Consider the following 17,943-nt stretch of genomic DNA (forward strand, 5'->3'; position numbering starts at 1 on the left):
CGGGTTTGAAATAGCCCCTTAACAGCATGTGCTTGTCCTTATATAAGTGGTGACTAAATGGATCTGGTGGTCTGGGGACGTGGATGATTCAGTGGCATCATAACTGCATGAATCGTTGCTCAGGATATCATTTGCTTCGATTGTCTGGACCAGACTTATTTACAGTCCGCCTTCATATAGCTGGTGTACTGCTGAAAAAAAAGCAAAAATATCCACAGGTAACGCTCTGGAAATTTGACTGTGTTACCAGGTAACAATACCTAACATAGCCTGTCTATAATACCAGGTACCAGTCACAACTTTCACCTGTCTAAATCTCACCTGTATTACTGGGTAACACTTTTACATTTCACTCTGCCTGATACACCCTCCGTTAGGACTTGGAGAGTTACTGTTGTACAGGGGTATGTTACAACAGGTTATCACTGTTCGTGTACAAAGTACTACAGTGTAGTGTGCTGTTGTTGTTGTTACAGACCAACCAGGCAGTGTTCGTGCGCCTGATGCAGGGAGCGTTCCGTGTGTCTCACTGTAAGTGGCTGAGTGGGAGCCAGCGGTACCACGTCGAAACCTGCATCAAGACTCTCTCCGAGACAGGTGGGTTGGTCGGACTGATTGACTGTTGTCCAGGTAAACACAGGTGGAGAGGCATCCGTGTAGTGATGTGTATGATACATGTCATTGTGACATTAGTGGAGTCCTCCCAATATGAGACGCAATGACAGTGTTAGAAATTAACACTAGTCCTGTAGTCCTTGCCAAACTACCCAAAAGTTAAGGTATCATGAGGACTAGTAGAAATTTGCCAATTTTAAGGGTTTTGCTACGTTATCATTATAAGGACTAGTGAACTAAAACTGTCAATTTCTGACGCTGAATGAGCTATATGATTCAGGCAGAGAGAAGACATATTCTCTCTATATAATTATAGTGGAACTAAGGTGCAATATTATAGAATTTGATCTCCTTGAAACATTTCATTTTCTGCAAACATTTCAAGCAGCCATGTTTGTAATTGATATGGCTGTCTTCTGATACTGCAGCCAAGGGCCGTGGCATCGCGATCCCTGTGGACCTGGACAGCCAGGTGAACTCCCTCTTTGAGAAGACGAACATCGTGATGAAACACAGCAACAAGTGGCTCAGTGCCCGCGCCAATCGCCGCGAGTCCAACACTGACCAGTCCCGAGACTCGCGCAACATCATCGAGGGCCTTCAGGTGGGTAGAAAACACACTTACACTGACCTTCCTCTGTCCACCTCAGTGATCTAGTGGATGGACTGTCTGCCTGGAGAGCAGAAGGTCAGTTAGATCCCCTGACCTCATCAATTTTAACTGTAACAATTGTTTATATAAATTGTAATCTTGGCCTCCAATTCTGAAATGAAAGAGGGAGAGTACTGCAACATCAGTGGAATTATAACACTTATACAGCAAATTCAGAAAGATATTGTCTCTTATATCTCAGAATCAACCACACTTTCAGCCACAGATTGTATCATTGTGGAACATCAACCCCTCACAGTACAGGTGATACATGTGTTATACGACCCCTGAAGAATCGGGGTAGAATAGGTCTTCAGCAACCCATGCTTGCCATTAAAAGCGACTATGCTTGTTGCTTGTTTGGCGACTAACGGGATCGGGTGTTCAGACTCGCTGACTTTGTTAATGCATGTCATTGATCCCAATTGGGTGGATCAATGCTCATGATGTCAATCACTGGATTGTCTGGTCCAGACCGCATTCATATAGCTGGAATATTGCTGAGTGTGTGCTGAGTGTCCAGATATACAAAGAACACTTTTTATAGCCAGACAGTGTAATTACATGATTATTTTGCGTACTTCAGTATGGATTTGTTGACATGGTATTTCCGGTGTTTTGTGCTCACGGTAATGTCTTTCCATGGGGGAAAAAAACATCCAAACAAATAATTCGTGTATAATGTGCACCCCCTTCTACACAGCTGTGTTTTTTCGAAAAAAAACTGCGCACTATACTCAAGAAAATACGGTACTATAGATCAGGGGTGGTTGGGTAGCCTAGTGGTTAAAGCGTTCGCTCGTCTCGCCGAAGACCCAGGTTCGATTCCCGACATGGGTACAATGTGTGAAGCCCATTTCTGTTGTCCCCCACCGTGATATTGCTGGAATATTGCTAAAAGCGGTGTAAAACCATCCTCACTCACTCACTCACTATAGACCATCTAGCCTAGACAGTATAGCTGATACATGTGTTATACACTGTTTGTTTTTCAGAATGCGGATATAGGCTGGGAGATAATTGAGGTTATCACTACAAAGTTTATTACTTTGCCAAACTGTGTGATAGAAACTTAGTTCTCATTATCTTTTTGTTTTTTGTCATTCCAACACTTAATACACATCCTACTCAAGCCAGGTCTATGTGCTCCATGTTGATCAATACGCTCCCTTTGAGATACTGCTGGTAAAAGCCTTTGCAATACCCAGCATAGATTATAGACCTCTAAAATATGCTGACCAGCCATAACTCTTAGTTTCAAACAATGGAACTAGGAAGCAAAGGATTTTCCCATTAGTCAACTCATGGCTATATTCATGGAGTCAACTTTCCCTGGTGAGCAAATGTCTGACAATTGTCAAAGGCACTGCAGTGCAATGTGCAGAGTTGCATCCCTTGGCCCTGCCAGGATCCACTGGTCATGGTTCCCAGCTTCATTTATTTGTCCTTGGTTTTCCGTTTGTGGGTGATCAGCGTTGTGGTAAAGAGGTCTAAGACGTCTCACATTAGGGCGCTACTGCACTGTTAAGCTGACATGCCATGATATTGAGGGAGTTGCTCTTCTACCCTCGGGTACATGATCATGTGATTGCCGAAGACCCAGGTTCAATTCCCCGCTAGGGTACAATATGTCAAGCCCATTGCTGGTGTCTCCCCTATGAGATGGCTGGAATATTGCTGAAAGTATCGTAAAATCCCAACTCACTCACTCAATCTTTGGAGCAAACTCTGAATTAGTCAGATATTTGTCTGTGGCCGTCTCCCAAGGCACTGTGAGCTGCATGAACATATGGACAGGTCCCCCTTTCAGTCGTAGTCTACTGACCATTTAGTGAATAATTACAGAATGTTTCTACATACATCATTAAAACTACTTACCATTTGTTTTTCTTACTGACTGACAGTGAATAATGATGTGAATGATTGTTTTTGCCTCCTTAACATCACATGCTGTAAATCATGAAATTAATGCGAACATGAAAAATGTGCATGTAAATTGATCAAGTGACACATATTTACCTGGATGTATTGGTGTACATATTGTCATGAAAAGTTCACTGCACGTGGGTGGAAACAATGACAAACATCACAAAGCTCATAGTAAACAATGTAATTAAGTCTAGACTTAGACAGTGCTTCTTACCAAGTTCCGCAGTTTGGTCAGTTTGATCAAGCAGTTACGACAGTTGCCAACCATGTATGATGGCATCTTTATTCTTGGTAACCTGTCAAATAATCTTATAATTACAAGCACATCGCTGCTCCCATTGTTATTTGCAATTTGCTGCTTTTGATTTCAAGGAAGTCAGATCAGATGTCAAGCAGTTAAAGTTCAATTGTGTAGACTGCTATCCTGTCTACAGTCTTACTGTTATCGTTTGCTGAGTAGTTTTTATAGTTTCTACTCGCATTAGATTCATGATGCATTTAAGGCTAGTAGGAATTCCTGCAGGCTAGTAGAAATTCCTGCAGATTAGCAGAAATTCCTGCAGATTAGTAGAAATTCCTGCAGGCTAGTAGAAATTCCTGCAGGCTGGGATAAATTTCCAAATTTCCCCATTGTTTTAACATTTTAAGCTTTTGAGCTTATTTCTAACACTGAATGTTTAGGGCAGTGGTTGACACTCACTATAATTTGGTGACGTAATATTTTCAAGATTTACAGTTTAAATTTCCTTCATTTTGTAAGCATGTATGCTGAACTGTGAAAGTGGATTCCGCAAAAGCCACACTATCCATGTCTGAAAGAAACTTTTTTCAATTTTCACAGAAACAAATAAGAATCATAAGCATTTCTATAATAGTAACATCACAACCTTATATTAAAAAATACTCTGTTATTCTGTCCAGATATGAGTAATAAATTAATATTATTTTGAACTCTATCAATATTTGGTGAAAATTTTAAATGCGGTTGTCATAGTGACAGTTGTCTTTTCTATTTTCTCAGGAGATAGTTTCCACACTGGAAGACCAGTTACGTCCCTTGGTTCAAGCAGAGTTATCTGTCCTTGTTGACGTGCTACATCGCCCTGAGCAGCTTTTCCCCCCTGGCACTGAGGCCAGGAAGAGATGCGAGAGTGGCGGCTTCATCTCCAGGTAGGCTATGCAGCAGCTTTAGACAGGATGTGTACAGTGTCGTATTCCATCTTGGGATTCTGAGCTGGAACAGAACCTTAAGTGCACAATGCCTTGTGTCTCTCACATGGGATTCTGAAGCCTATTGTGTCCCCAGTACCTCATGCTGGTCTCCCCGTAGTGATTCCAGGGCAGAATAGGTCCCCAGTACCTCATGCTTGTCTCCCCATAGTGATTCCAGGGCAGAATAGGTCCCCAGTACCTCATGCTTGTCTGCCCGTAGTGATTCCAGGGCAGAATGGGCACCCAGTACCTCATGTTGGTATCCCCATAGTGATTCCTGGGCAGAATAAGTCCCCAGTACCTCATGCTGGTCTCCCCATAGTGATTCCAGGGCAGAATAGGTCCCCAGTACCTCATGCTGGTCTCCCCATAGTGATTCCAGGGCAGAATAGGTCCCCAGTACCTCATGCTTGTCTGCCCGTGGTGATTCCAGGGCAGAATGGGCTCCCTGTACCTCATGTTGGTATCCCCATAGTGATTCCTGGGCAGAATAAGTCCCCAGTACCTCATGCTGGTCTCCCCATAGTGATTCCAGGGCAGAATAGGTCCCCAGTACCTCATGCTGGTCTCCCCATAGTGATTCCAGGGCAGAATAGGTCCCCAGTACCTCATGCTTGTCTGCCCGTGGTGATTCCAGGGCAGAATGGGCTCCCTGTACCTCATGTATTTCACCCCGTAGTGATTCCAGGGCAGAATAGGTCCTCAGTACCTCATGCTTGTCTGCCCGTGGTGATTCCAGGGCAGAATGGGCTCCCAGTAAACCCATGCTTGTCTCCCCATAGTGATTCCAGGGCAGAATAGGTCCCCAGTACCTCATGCTTGTCTGCCCGAAGTGTTTCCAGGCTAGAATGAGGACACCAGTAAACCCATGCTTGTCTCCCCATAGTGATTCCAGGGCAGAATAGGTCCCCAGTACCTCATGCTTGTCTGCCCGTAGTGATTCCAGGCTAGAATGAGGTCCCCATGCTTGTCTGCCCAATAAGATTCCAGGGCAGAATCAGGTCTCCAGTACCTCATGCGTGCATGTCTCTGCTTGGAGATGTCAGTCAGAGAATGACAGTGCCCTCTACTGGTGTATTTCAGGCTGATCACACACACAGAGAAGCTGCTGGAGGAGAGGGAGGAGAAGTTGTGCATCAAGGTGCTGCAGACACTCAAGGAGATGATGACGATCGACATTGAGTACGGAGACAAGGTCAGTACAGCTGCTGCAGGATAACGTGACCCTATACAGGGACAGTTTCAATGAGTCTGTTGCTGAGATTGAATATTACTGCTTTTGCTCACAGGCGATTGGTTGTTTCAGAATTGGCAGCATTTGATTGGCGGAGTTCGCCTCACCATAAATGTTTTGTATTACATCACAATGTTAAGTTAATTTTTTCACGATTTTAGTTTCACAGAAGGTAAATGTTACACTGATCTTGTTATGTATGTGATAAGGAATTTCACGACAATGTAGCTGTTTTTTTATTGTGTTAGGCAGTGAACACAGAACACTGTGAATGAATGTATTATTACTATCTGTTTGTGAATGTGTTTCTTACTGGCACACACATTATTGTCCACCAAATATGTGACCAAAGGTCAAGGTCAGTAACAGGGTCAGAAAGAGGCTAGTGTGAGTGTGTGTACAGGGTAGCCTACTCCAGGGAGTAGTAACCCATGCTGGTCTTCATAAGGAGACATGACTTGACAGAAGTGTGGTACTGTAGTGGACAGCCACATAATGTGGAGAGGAGAGGAGTAGATTTGGCAGCCATGTTCTTCTTCATATACTTCTCAATACAAGTATCGATCACAATTGCACACTAAGTAAAAAGTATCAATTCTAGCCTTAAATGTATTCTTCAATAAATGTTACACCAAATACTAATTACAAGTGAAAATGAGTAATGAAAACGTACATATTTCCATCCATTGCGCCATACTTGACACTGCCAACTGTAATTTGTTAGTGTGCCAGGTATTTGGCCATCCTGTCTATGAAAAAGATGCCCTATGCACCACTGATAAGAGCACATGCAAGTATTATGATACGTATCAGATTGTGAGCAAGGTATCGTGATACCTATCGGATCGCACAGTTGCTGCATCGTTCCAGCCCTAGTAAATTCCCAAATTTGAGCAGTTAGTAAAATATAGTCTGAATGTTCCTCAATGGCATACTAATGGGATAGTGTTATTCATGCGATAAACTTGAATTCAAGGTATGATAAATATGCAAATGAGGTCACGTAGCAGGGATAACTGTTAGCTCGGTACATTAATGCAATGCCTATTGCTTGATATGCTAGTGCATAACAATTCCAATTTAATATTTCCTAATGTGGGAGTGCTTGCAACAACAATCATGGCAGCAAAACATTTCACACACTATATAATAAATCCAGCAGTTTACTCATTGTATTCATACTCATTTATTCATCACCTACAATTACTTTTGTGAATGAAAATAGGTCTTAAACTTCTCATTATTTTGTGATAAAGAAAATAACAAATGTCCTTGTATCCATATTGTAAATATTATTTATGAGAAATGGAAGCTATGCATTACAGCTGCAGAAACATACTCGGCAAAACATTTGTGTGTCTCAATTTATTGGCAACTTAGAAACCTGAACTATGGCGGAAGCTAGATTTTCATCTACAATTTGTACTTATGCAACAAGGTGGACTTGAAGACGATGAATAAATCTGAGTTGGACGACCATCGAAGGGTAAGAAAGGCGACCATGTTGTGTACACTCTCCGTGGAGTGTTGTGACTCCTTTCTAGCCAGCCTCTCACACACTTGCTGGTTCATCTAGATTGTAGTCCTTGTTTCCGATTTGTAGTTCGTTGTAACCTGCATGGAGTTCAGTGCTTGATTGAGTCCCAGTTTATCAGTTTGAGGTAGAGATAAGTTTGACAGTTCACTTGTAAGGCAATTCACTCTTGCCTCATGACCCGTGAAGATCCGGGGTAGAATAGGTCTTAAGCAACCTATGCTTGTCGTAAGAGGCGACTAATGGTGAGTGAGTGAGTGAGTATGGTTTTACGCCGCTTTTAGCAATATTCCAGCAATATCACGGCGGGGGACACAACAAATGGGCTTCACACATTGTACCCATGTCGGGAATCGAACCCGGGTCTTCGGCGTGACGAGCGAACGCTTTAACCACTAGGCTACCCGACCGCCCCGGCGACTAATGGGGTCGGGTGGTCAGGCTCACTGATTTGGCTGATGCATGTCATCGTATCCCAATTGTGTGGATCGATGTTTATCATGTCAATCACTGGACTGTCTGGTCCAGGCTCGTCATATTGCTGAGTGCGGCATTGAACACTTGTTCACATATAAATTCACTTGTCAATTCACTTGTAAGCCAATGCACTTATAATACAATTCACTCTTAAAAAGTTCACATATATAACAATTCACTCCAAAGACATACAATTCACTATCAGTTGGCAGACATTTCAGTGCATGCAGCATACAAATTCTTCATGATAATGGAGCAGTAGGTTGGTCCAGCGGATAGAGCCATCAGGTTTGATTCCCTCCAGATCCACTGTGTGTGTAGCAGTCCTACCACATGTTGTGTGAACTTTATCTCTCTGGAGAGTTAAGACGTTCAGTTTAAATCATTATGTTAAACATATACCTCATCAAAACAAAATTTACAGATAAAAGTATTAATCTCGGGCTAATCCAACTTTAAGCCAAGGTAACAAGACTTAAACCTTACAGCAAGAGGATACATGTGTCATCTGAGAACTGTTTAACGTGTGTGGTAGTTCATGTTGTGATCTTTATTGCTCCCTACTCGAGTTTGAATGTGGTTTAACAGTCAGTGTTGTAATGTGTCCTCCTGCTTGTCATCTGTTGGAGGATGGAAATCTGTAAGGAGCCGAGAGCTCCGCATTAGACTGTCAAGGAAAGACAACTTTTTCATTCTGTCTCTACCAAGATTCACCAGGGAGAACATATCAGGCTTGTGGTTTCACCAAAGTGGTTAAGGTCCATGACCGGCCTAACTCTGGGATTTCCTCCACATCCAGCTGATACGCTCTGATATAACTGAAGCGGGGGACCAGTTCAACAGTTTCATGACAAATCTTAAGTTTTCGGATGTAAGGGTTAATGCCCCTGCAAGTTTTCCATCTAACAAAAGCAACTTACCTGATTTCTAATGTCTTTTTATGTAGTAACTAAACCAAACAAAAACATATTTCACCAATCCTATTTTACGCTGACATCGTTATCACTATCACTAACTCGGGCGGCAGGCAGTTGGATTAGCATATGCTATTTGGAGCTTTCAGAAATATACTTGTTATTCTTCATGACTGTATGCTTTTGAGAATGGCAAGGAATTCAACATTTTCAGAATTAACCTTTTATTTGAGGGTTGGGGGGCATGCCTAAACTTAAGGAATTAAGGTTTTTATCCTACATTGAACTGGTCCCTTAGAAATTGTGTAAAACTTACACCATAATTCAGTGTTTCGGCTGTTGCTGTGGAGACTATATATACATGTACTCACCGCCAAAACAAACACGAACCATAGAGATGTTTCTCAAGTGTACCAATTATTGACAAAACTAACAATTAGTCAAGTGTTGCCACAGAGTGTCTTTGTTCTTATTATGATATGCTGCAAGTGATTTCCAAATCCTGCACCAGACAAATGGTGCTTCTTAAGTCATGGATCTGTGACCTCACACGTGATGCGTTCGTGAGCGTCGGTTCACACGTCAAAACAATCTAATATATCTTGAATACGAGTAATGCTTCATATGTTAACCAACACACGTACATGGTAACCGTGTTTCTTCTGTCGGTGAGCGTACGTACATTAACATCTGTCTTGTTAGTATTGACTGAATGAGGAGGCTGTCCCTACAGGCTGATTTATGTTGTCATGGCGATAGGGTTCAAGCAGTTGCAGGACATATGGAAAGTGAATTTGCTTGCTTTTGTTATTTATTCTAAATTTTAGCTGAAAACTGGATTCAGTTTAACATACTTTGTCATAATTAACAGCTACATACTTGCTATTGACTCACTTCACCCATGGGGCCCAGTGGTCTAACTTGCTGTGCAGAATTACCTCCCTTACCCGCAGGATCCACAAGCCGGGGTTTGAATCCTGCGTTTACCCTGATTGTGATCTTTGGTTAGTCAGCACCATGCCTGTGGGTTTCAGAGTGGAAGACATTGACAACATCTCGCCACAAAAAGCTGCAAGATTGCTGATGTGGCATTAAGCAATAATTACTCACTCATTGACATCAGGTCACTGGCTCTATGCCCACTAAGCTGACACACTGGTATAACTGAAATACATTTCAAAGCAGTGTAGAACCCAACTCACTCACTCACCTAACATGTGCTCCACTGCACTAGCCTAGTAACATGGCTACTGCTTGTAGATATCTGCTGAAGAGAAGTTCAGCAGAAAAAATAAAACAAAAAGCATGTAAACTTTTTCTTTTTATTTGGCACCTAAACACATGCATTATTTTTCATAGTCTTGCAACTAGGAAATAGCTTCAGTTTTTTGTCATTTTTAGCAACATTTAAATGTAACTTTTAGCGGAGGAGGTAAGTTTGACAGATGTTGACAATCACTGTAATTGTTGAGGGTAAGCTTTTCTCTATGCAGTTAATGCACACTTTTTGTGCAATGAATTGACTGGTGCAAGCTTTTAGCAAATACAACAACATATTCAGACTACCTTGAGTGGAATATTCTCTGAGACACTAAGTAGCTCTACATTATGAAAATGTTTGTCAGTTTTGTTTTATTCCCTTAGATACTGAGAGGCTTTGCTTCATAAAAATGTTTCTGTTTTGTTTTACTCTGCATGAATTATTCTCTACGACACCAGTATATAGCTCTATATAAAAAACGCAAATTCTCAAAAAGATGTAATTTATGACAATTAAAGATTTGTGCCTGAAGAGTTTAAAGTATTTTATCTTGAGTTCCTGTTCAAAGAAACTGGATGTTGCTATTCAGGGTGAGGCCCTTCGTCAGAGTCTGTTGACCCGGTATTATGGTCGGGCACACCCGCGGAACCGGCGAGACAGCGTCATGGCCAACTCCATTGGTGGAAGACAGGCTGTCAACCCAGGGTCTGTCATCCTCAGTAGAGCAGAGATGTCGCTCCACGATGTACAGGTGAGTAGCACTTGTCACTGCAACAGAAATGTCGCTCCACGATGTACAGGTGAGTAGCACTTGTCACTGCAACAGAGATGTCGCTCCACAATGTACAGGTGAGTAGCACTTCTCACTGCAACAGAGATGTCGCTCCACGATGTACAGGTGAGTAGCACTTCTCACTGCAATAGAGATGTCGCTCCACGATGTACAGGTGAGTAGCACTTCTCACTTCGACAGAGATGTCACTCCACGATGTACAGGTGAGTAACACTTGTCACTGCAACAGAGATGTCGCTCCACGATGTACAGGTGAGTAGCACTTGTCACTGCAACAGAGATGTCGCTCCACGATGTACAGGTGAGTAACATTTCTCACTGCAACAGAGATGTCGCTCCACGATGTACAGGTGAGTAGCACTTGTCACTGCAACAGAGATGTCGCTCCATGATGTACAGGTGAGTAGCACTTCTCACTGCAACAGAGATGTCACTCCACGATGTACAGGTGAGTAACTTCTCACTTCAACAGAGGCAACGCTATACAGCGTATAGGTAGGTAGAGTTTTCCAGCATTTAGCAATATCCTGGATGTAGGGACCAGTCATTGTGCAACATTTGGGCACAATGAAGTCATTATGTTAAACATTACTTCAACAGTTATCATCAACACAAATGACATGCCGCCATGTTGGTTACACTCAGGGGAGATAATCAATGCTATTTGCACCATAACCCATTAATTATTGTGTATTGGTTTGTGATAGATAATTCAGTTGTGCCGTATAATTTTCCTACCATGTTAAGTGTTTGCCTTAACCTACTCACCATTCTTTTCCCTGTGGGGATTTTGGGTTTACTTTGGTTGATTGTGTGTCATCGTACCCCAACAGCGTTTATCACTGCCATAATATCAATCAGTGGACTGTGTGGTTCAGACTCGATTATTTGCAGGCTGTTGTCATATAGCTGGAATAATTCTGGTGTGTGGCGTTAAACAACAACCAAACATCTTTCCTCTCCTCACCTCTTTTGGGGATGTTCAATGCCTGGCACAGCCTCTGCATGTTTAAAACTGTATGGTGTTCCAGGCTGATCCATGCATTGTACGGTGGGGTAGCCTAGTGGTTAAAGCGTTCGCTCATCACACCAAAGACTCCGAAATGGGTACAATGTGTGAACCCATTTCTGGCATCCCCCGCCATGATATTGCTAGAATATTGCTAAAAGCAGCATAAAACCATGCTCACTCACTCACTCACTGACTCACTCACTCACTCACTGACTCACTCACTCACTTGCTGTGTACAGTGCCACCTGGATCGTGAGGGCGCGTCCGACTTGGTTGTGGACATCATCATCCGGAACACCAGCAACAGGATCTTCCTGGAGACGGTAGAGCTGGGCATCGCCCTCCTGGAGGGAGGGAACATAGTCATACAGGTAGGCAGTCATACAGGTAGGCTGTCATACAGGTAGCCGGAGATAGATTATCATACAGGTACGCAGTCATGCAGGTAGCCTGAGATAGACTATCATACAGGTAGGCTGTCATACAGATAGCCTGAGATATGTTATCATACAGATAGGCTGTCATACAGATAGCCGGAGATAGATTATCATACAGGTAGGCAGTCATACAGGTAGCCAGAGATAGATTATCATACTGGTAGGCAGTCATGCAGGTAGCCAGAGAGAGACTATCATACAGGTAGGTTGTCATACAGGTAGCCAGAGATAGATTATCATACAGGTAGGCAGTCATGCAGGTAGCCAGAGATAGATTATCATACAGGTAGGCAGTCATGCAGGTAGTCAGAGATAGACTATCATACAGGTATGCAGTCATGCAGGTAGCCAGAGATAGATTATCATACAGGTAGGCAGTCATGCAGGTAGCCAGAGATAGATTATCATACAGGTAGGCAGTCATGCAGGTAGCCAGAGATAGATTATCATACAGGTAGGCAGTCATGCAGGTAGCCAGAGATAGATTATCATACAGGTAGGCTGTCATACAGGTAGCCAGAGATAGATTATCATACAGGTAGGCAGTCATGCAGGTAGCCAGAGATAGATTATCATACAGGTAGGCAGTCATACAGGTAGATGGAGATGGATTGTCATACAGGTAGGCAGTCATGCAGGGAGTATGGAGATGGATTGTCATACAGGAGTTCTACTGGTAGATTAGGTTGGAGGTCATGAGAAGAAAGATCCATGCTATGAACTAAATGTTGATCAAACTTCCAACAGAACAGTATTTTATCTTTTAGTGGCTTTTATAAGTTAAATCAGGAAAGACAATTTAAATATGGAATTTTAGTTACGATGTTTCAGTACAGATGCTTGTACCCTCATTGTTGTTGCAAGTAATCGGCAAGTGGTAGGAATTAGTCCAACCGAGTTGTTGAGTGAAAGGTGTATGAGGTGTATCAGAGTTTGATGTCACATATTCGTCGTGATAGTGTTTCTACAACTGTCAGCACTCTTCCTGTGCTCATGCTAAACGTCAAACGCCTGCATCACCTCAGGCTCTCCTCCCATTCCCAATAGCATTTTCCATTTTTTAGGTTAAATATCCAATTGTAGTGACTTAGTCTCAAACCAAAGTGAAATATTATGGGGGAGAAAAAGCGAAAATTGTAGCTGGACTTAGTGTGAATGACGTGTAGATCTGACTAAGTTACTTCAGGGCTGACATCATTGAATATGTCGGCCATCAACATACATTGCATTGAACATGATGTTGAAAGAATTAAAACCAGGTAATTTTCATAAGTATTTATGTGTTCAAAGTTGGGACTGACAAAAATTGGACTGGTATTTTTAAGAGTTTAAAAAGCCAGCGGGAACACTGTATTTCAGCGATCACTGATGAGCCGGCTGCGGACCGACAAGAACACAGAGAAGTTCTTCAAGGTGTTCCATGACCGCATGAAGGAGGCGGAGCAGGAGATCCGGAACACTGTCACTGTCAACACGGGCGACACGGACAGGAACCTCTTCGGGGGAGAGAAAGGACAGGGCAAAGGTGGGAAAGGTAATATTTATTTACCCGGGGGTGTCCAGATTGTTGCCACATTGGTCACTGTGCATGTCATGGTCTCAAGCATGTCAGTGTCAACTGTTAAAGCATGTTTATTCTGTTGTTTTAGTAGTACTGTATATCGCCATGTATAAGGCAAGTTTTTCGTACCTTAAATTAGGGGGCTTTCAGGGAGGAGGGTCACCTAATACACAGGGGTGAAGAGTTTTACCATATTTTTGTCCCCAACACAAAGACATTACCGTGGGTAATACCACATCACTTTATAGATGGCGATTTACGGTATGTTATTATCAAAACAGTATAAGGCCAACTTTTTCTGTTATGTGAATCATGGATATATCTTGGTGCAGCCTGAGTTGTCTCCCCTGCACCTGAAAACATGATGGATGTTGCTGTGATCAAACTGTTTCTTTTATTGACTTTACAATTTGTGTCTGTAACGTTTATGTCCAGCCTTGACAATTCAACAGTTGCAGATTACTCGGACAGTGTGTTATTCCCCTCAAGATGAAAGAGAACTTTGTTAACGATAAGTCAAAAACAGTATAAAAAGATATGTCTTAACCTCTCTTCCAAGTCAGTCCCGGTAAATCAGTGATCTATGTCATTATGAAAATTTTGGCCTTAATGTTTTGGAAATTTCTGTAAATTGTATGGTTTGATTTATTTTGAAACTTTGGCTGATGTGCACACATGCTTAAATATTTATGTTGTTTGTGTTTTTGTGTGCTATTTAGAAGAGTTTCATGGTAAATGAATGTGACGTAAAATGACTAAATGCTGTGTTTTTTCATTGCATGAATCTTTATGTTGTTATGAAGTGCATATCATATTGAGGTAGAATAGAGAACATTTGCATGTGTAACTAGTAGAAGAAATCACTCTAGATTCTTATTCAGTAAGAATAGAACCCAGACCACCTGAACCCACACCTGTCCACACCTGTCCCGTCCAGCCACGTTAGTCACTCCTTAGTGTCCGTCCACTAATTCCTATAGTAGAAAGGTAACCTGTAACATATAGATATTGTTTAGTGGGTAGCATAACACATCCAGCTCTGTGTACAGAGTTCCCCCCCCTTAGCTGTCCAATCATGGGTTTGCACCCAGGACTCCACCTGATAATGATTCTAGCATCCATGTCCATGGGTTTCCAGGACCTGAATCACTTTGATGCTCCTTCCCAGACAAAGCTGTCACAGGATTTTTTTACTATAATATTGTTCGAAGAGGCCTTAAACCCAACTCACACACTAGCATTACAGTGAGCAGCACAGGTGGCCCGGGCAGGAGGTCATTGCAGATCTCTCTGCAAAGTTATGTGCCTTGATACTTTGTTGTATTTTTAACGCCACACTCAGCAATATGCCAGCTATATGACATTGGACTGTAATCAATCCAGACATTGATGTTGTGAGCAACACTCCACGTGTCAACGTGTCTCACGCGCAGTCCATTTAGTTGAGTCTTATGACCAGTATAGGTTGATGGGGACCGATTCTAACACAGAATCACCATGGGGCTCAGCTGTAAGGATTTGCGGGGCGGTCGGGTAACCAAGTGGTTAAAGTGTTCTCTCGTCACGCCAAAGACCTGGGTTCGATTCCCGACATGGGTACTATGTATAAAGCCAATTTCTGGTGTCCCCCACCGTGATTTTACTGGAATATTGCAAAATGCGGTGTAAAATCAAACTACTCACTTACTCACTTACTGTAAGGATCTGCTGGTCTGGGTTTGAATCCATATTTCAACATATGATCAATGCCCTGTAGCTCTATATTGTTCTTCTAAAAATGTCTAAGACCTGCATCCCTTTGGATTTTCCCTCATGTTAAGTTCACAGCTGAAATACTTCTCAAAGCAGTGTAAGGACCAACCCCCTCACTGCCAGATGAACTGTATTTGTTACTGAGAAAAGAATGTTCACAATTTATATGTTTCCTTGACTATTTCGAGGTGTCTCCTTTATCCTGGCAATAAGTGTGGATAACTTATTCCCTCTTGGAAACTTGAGAAAGTAACATACTTCTTGTTGACGGGTTGCTGGGCTGTGGATAAATAACACTTATGCGGCTGGGTTATAGAGAAATGTACTCAAGTGGTTTTTGGCAGAAATTACTAACTCAAGGAGGTTAAAAATAGGATCTTTTAGTCCAGAGAAACATGTTACAAACCTTCCAGTAGGCTTTAAGGAACTTTTGAAACCTAAACCAAGATCACAGAAATATGATTTAGTTAAGGAAAATCCCTACTATCTCTGAACCAATGAGTTGTCTCCCCTATACAGGTGTATTTCCCAGCTTCCATCTTGCCAAAGGAACAGATGACTCCCACTGTAGACAGCATATCAGAGTTATCTCCCCTACATAGATGTATTTCCCCGCCTCCATCTTGCCAAGGGAACAGTTGACTCCCACTGTAGACAGCATATCAGAGTTATCTCCCCTACATATATGTATTTCCCCGCCTCCATCTTGCCAAGGGAACAGTTGACTCCCACTGTAGACAGCAAATCAGAGTTATCTCCCCTACATAGATGTTTTTCCCTGCCTCCATCTTGCCAAGGGAACAGTTGACTCCCACTGTAGACAGCACATCAGAGTTATCTCGCCTACATAGGTGTATTTCCCCGCCTCCATCTTGCCAAGGGAACAGTTGACTCCCACTGTAGACAGCATATCAGAGTTATCTCCCCTACATAGATGTTTTTCCCTGCCTCCATCTTGCCAAGGGAACAGTTGACTCCCACTGTAGACAGCATATCAGAGTTATCTCGCCTACATAGGTGTATTTCCCCGCCTCCATCTTGCCAAGGGAACAGTTGACTCCCACTGTAGACAGCATATCAGAGTTATCTCCCTTACATAGGTGTATTTCCCCGCCTCCGTCTTGCCAAAGGAAAATATGACTGCACACAGCATACCAAACATCTGCGAAACTGGATGCTGGCAGGGCCTTTTGGGGCTGCACTTTCATCACTGCCTGCTGTGTTTTGGCTGAAATAGCTGACAATGTAACTCTGTTACTGTAACTGACAAAATGACAGAGCATGTGATGGTGGTGCCCCATGTAATGACTGTGAGGAGCACATATGATGGTCCTGTACTTGCTCCCCAGATGGCTACACGATGACACTCACTCTCGAACACTATGAACAAATGAGTCTGAGTGGAGGTAAGCTTCTTCTAGATACCCACACTCTAGCCTGGGACTACTCTGCCCTACTGACCACACACAGTCTACACTGACAGTTCTCACATCCATTTAATGCTAGAGTTGTTAAAAGGCTGAATATTGTATCTCTGCATAGAGACGTTTTTTAGTTTTTCAGGACATGAAGAATGATCAGGCCCTTACTTCTCAGCTGTTCAGACCATGTACCGATCTTGTGACTTTGTTGCTATGGACAAAGCACACTGCATACGTCACAAGTCAGTATCATAGCAAAATTGGCATCAAAGTATATATATGTATATACGGTACCTTATGTCCCAGGAATAAGCCAGAGACAGGCGCCTGAAGGATAGTGAATCATCATGAAATTCAATACAGTAATATCGTTTCACGGGCAATCATAGCCTCACATAGGCAGGCACCAGGAACTAAAGTCTTTGTCTCCCGTTTTCTGTGGAATAGCTATTAATGTAACATTCCTACATTTTTGGAGAAAACTGCTGGTCCTGACAACTTTCCACTTGTCTCTACCTTGCAGGTTAGAAGACTATAGTGATTTTGTCTAATCTATATGTAAAAACATTGGGGTTACAAGAATTGTAGCCCTGCTACCAAAATGATGTCAAAATATGGCAGACATGACAATGTGCTGTGATTGCTTCGTGAAATGACCCAGGATAGACTCTCCAGGAAGATTTCAGACAGGAATGTGATGAGAATGTGTACATAGCACCTGGTGTCCGTCAGTACCGTCTCGGTAGACTATGTGTGGTCGGTGAGGGTCAACCCTAGACTTGCACCTTCTTGTCGCCCCTCTAGCTTGACTCATGGCTACTAGACTACTAACAGCAGAGGCTTCTCTGTGTTACCTCTATGGGCAGATTTTTGTCTTTCAGGTTTTCAACACCAATACATGCATCTCCAATGTAGAATACATTAGTTCAGTTGCACGTGTTGTACCCTGGGATGTATTTATCTTGAGGCTGCATTGAGGTATATACATGTACTGTAAGCTCCTGTTATCACATGGCTTGGTGCTAGATGTTCAGTAAAACATACAAAACTCCTGTTATCTAACAGCAAAAGTCATCTTCCTCAGGCAAGGACGTTAACTGACAATAAAAGTCCAGTTTCCACCCTTGCTGAACTAGGCT

The 17,943-nt window shown here is 42.6% G+C and overlaps 1 protein-coding gene across 7 annotated transcripts in view; it reads left to right on the plus strand.

Moving 5' to 3' along the window:
• Positions 1–17,943, plus strand: part of LOC139445560 (inositol 1,4,5-trisphosphate-gated calcium channel ITPR1-like) — a 253,058-nt gene that overhangs the window by 193,043 nt on the left and 42,072 nt on the right. For 5 of the 7 annotated variants that reach the window (XM_071226708.1, XM_071226711.1, XM_071226710.1 and 2 more), the window contains 10 exons: positions 477–597; positions 1,044–1,219; positions 2,263–2,292; positions 4,218–4,366; positions 5,492–5,603; positions 7,081–7,128; positions 10,418–10,579; positions 11,873–12,004; positions 13,430–13,595; positions 16,733–16,789. In XM_071226708.1, coding sequence (XP_071082809.1) covers positions 477–597; positions 1,044–1,219; positions 2,263–2,292; positions 4,218–4,366; positions 5,492–5,603; positions 7,081–7,128; positions 10,418–10,579; positions 11,873–12,004; positions 13,430–13,595; positions 16,733–16,789 — 1,153 coding nt within the window. The remainder of the gene's footprint in view (positions 1–476; positions 598–1,043; positions 1,220–2,262; positions 2,293–4,217; positions 4,367–5,491; positions 5,604–7,080; positions 7,129–10,417; positions 10,580–11,872; positions 12,005–13,429; positions 13,596–16,732; positions 16,790–17,943) is intronic. The other 2 variants (XM_071226715.1, XM_071226714.1) reach the window with 1 other exon arrangement.

This window comes from Haliotis cracherodii, unplaced genomic scaffold (genome assembly GCF_022045235.1).
Source record: "Haliotis cracherodii isolate W230 unplaced genomic scaffold, xgHalCrac1.p SCAF_6, whole genome shotgun sequence".
Lineage (NCBI taxonomy): Eukaryota > Metazoa > Mollusca > Gastropoda > Lepetellida > Haliotidae > Haliotis > Haliotis cracherodii.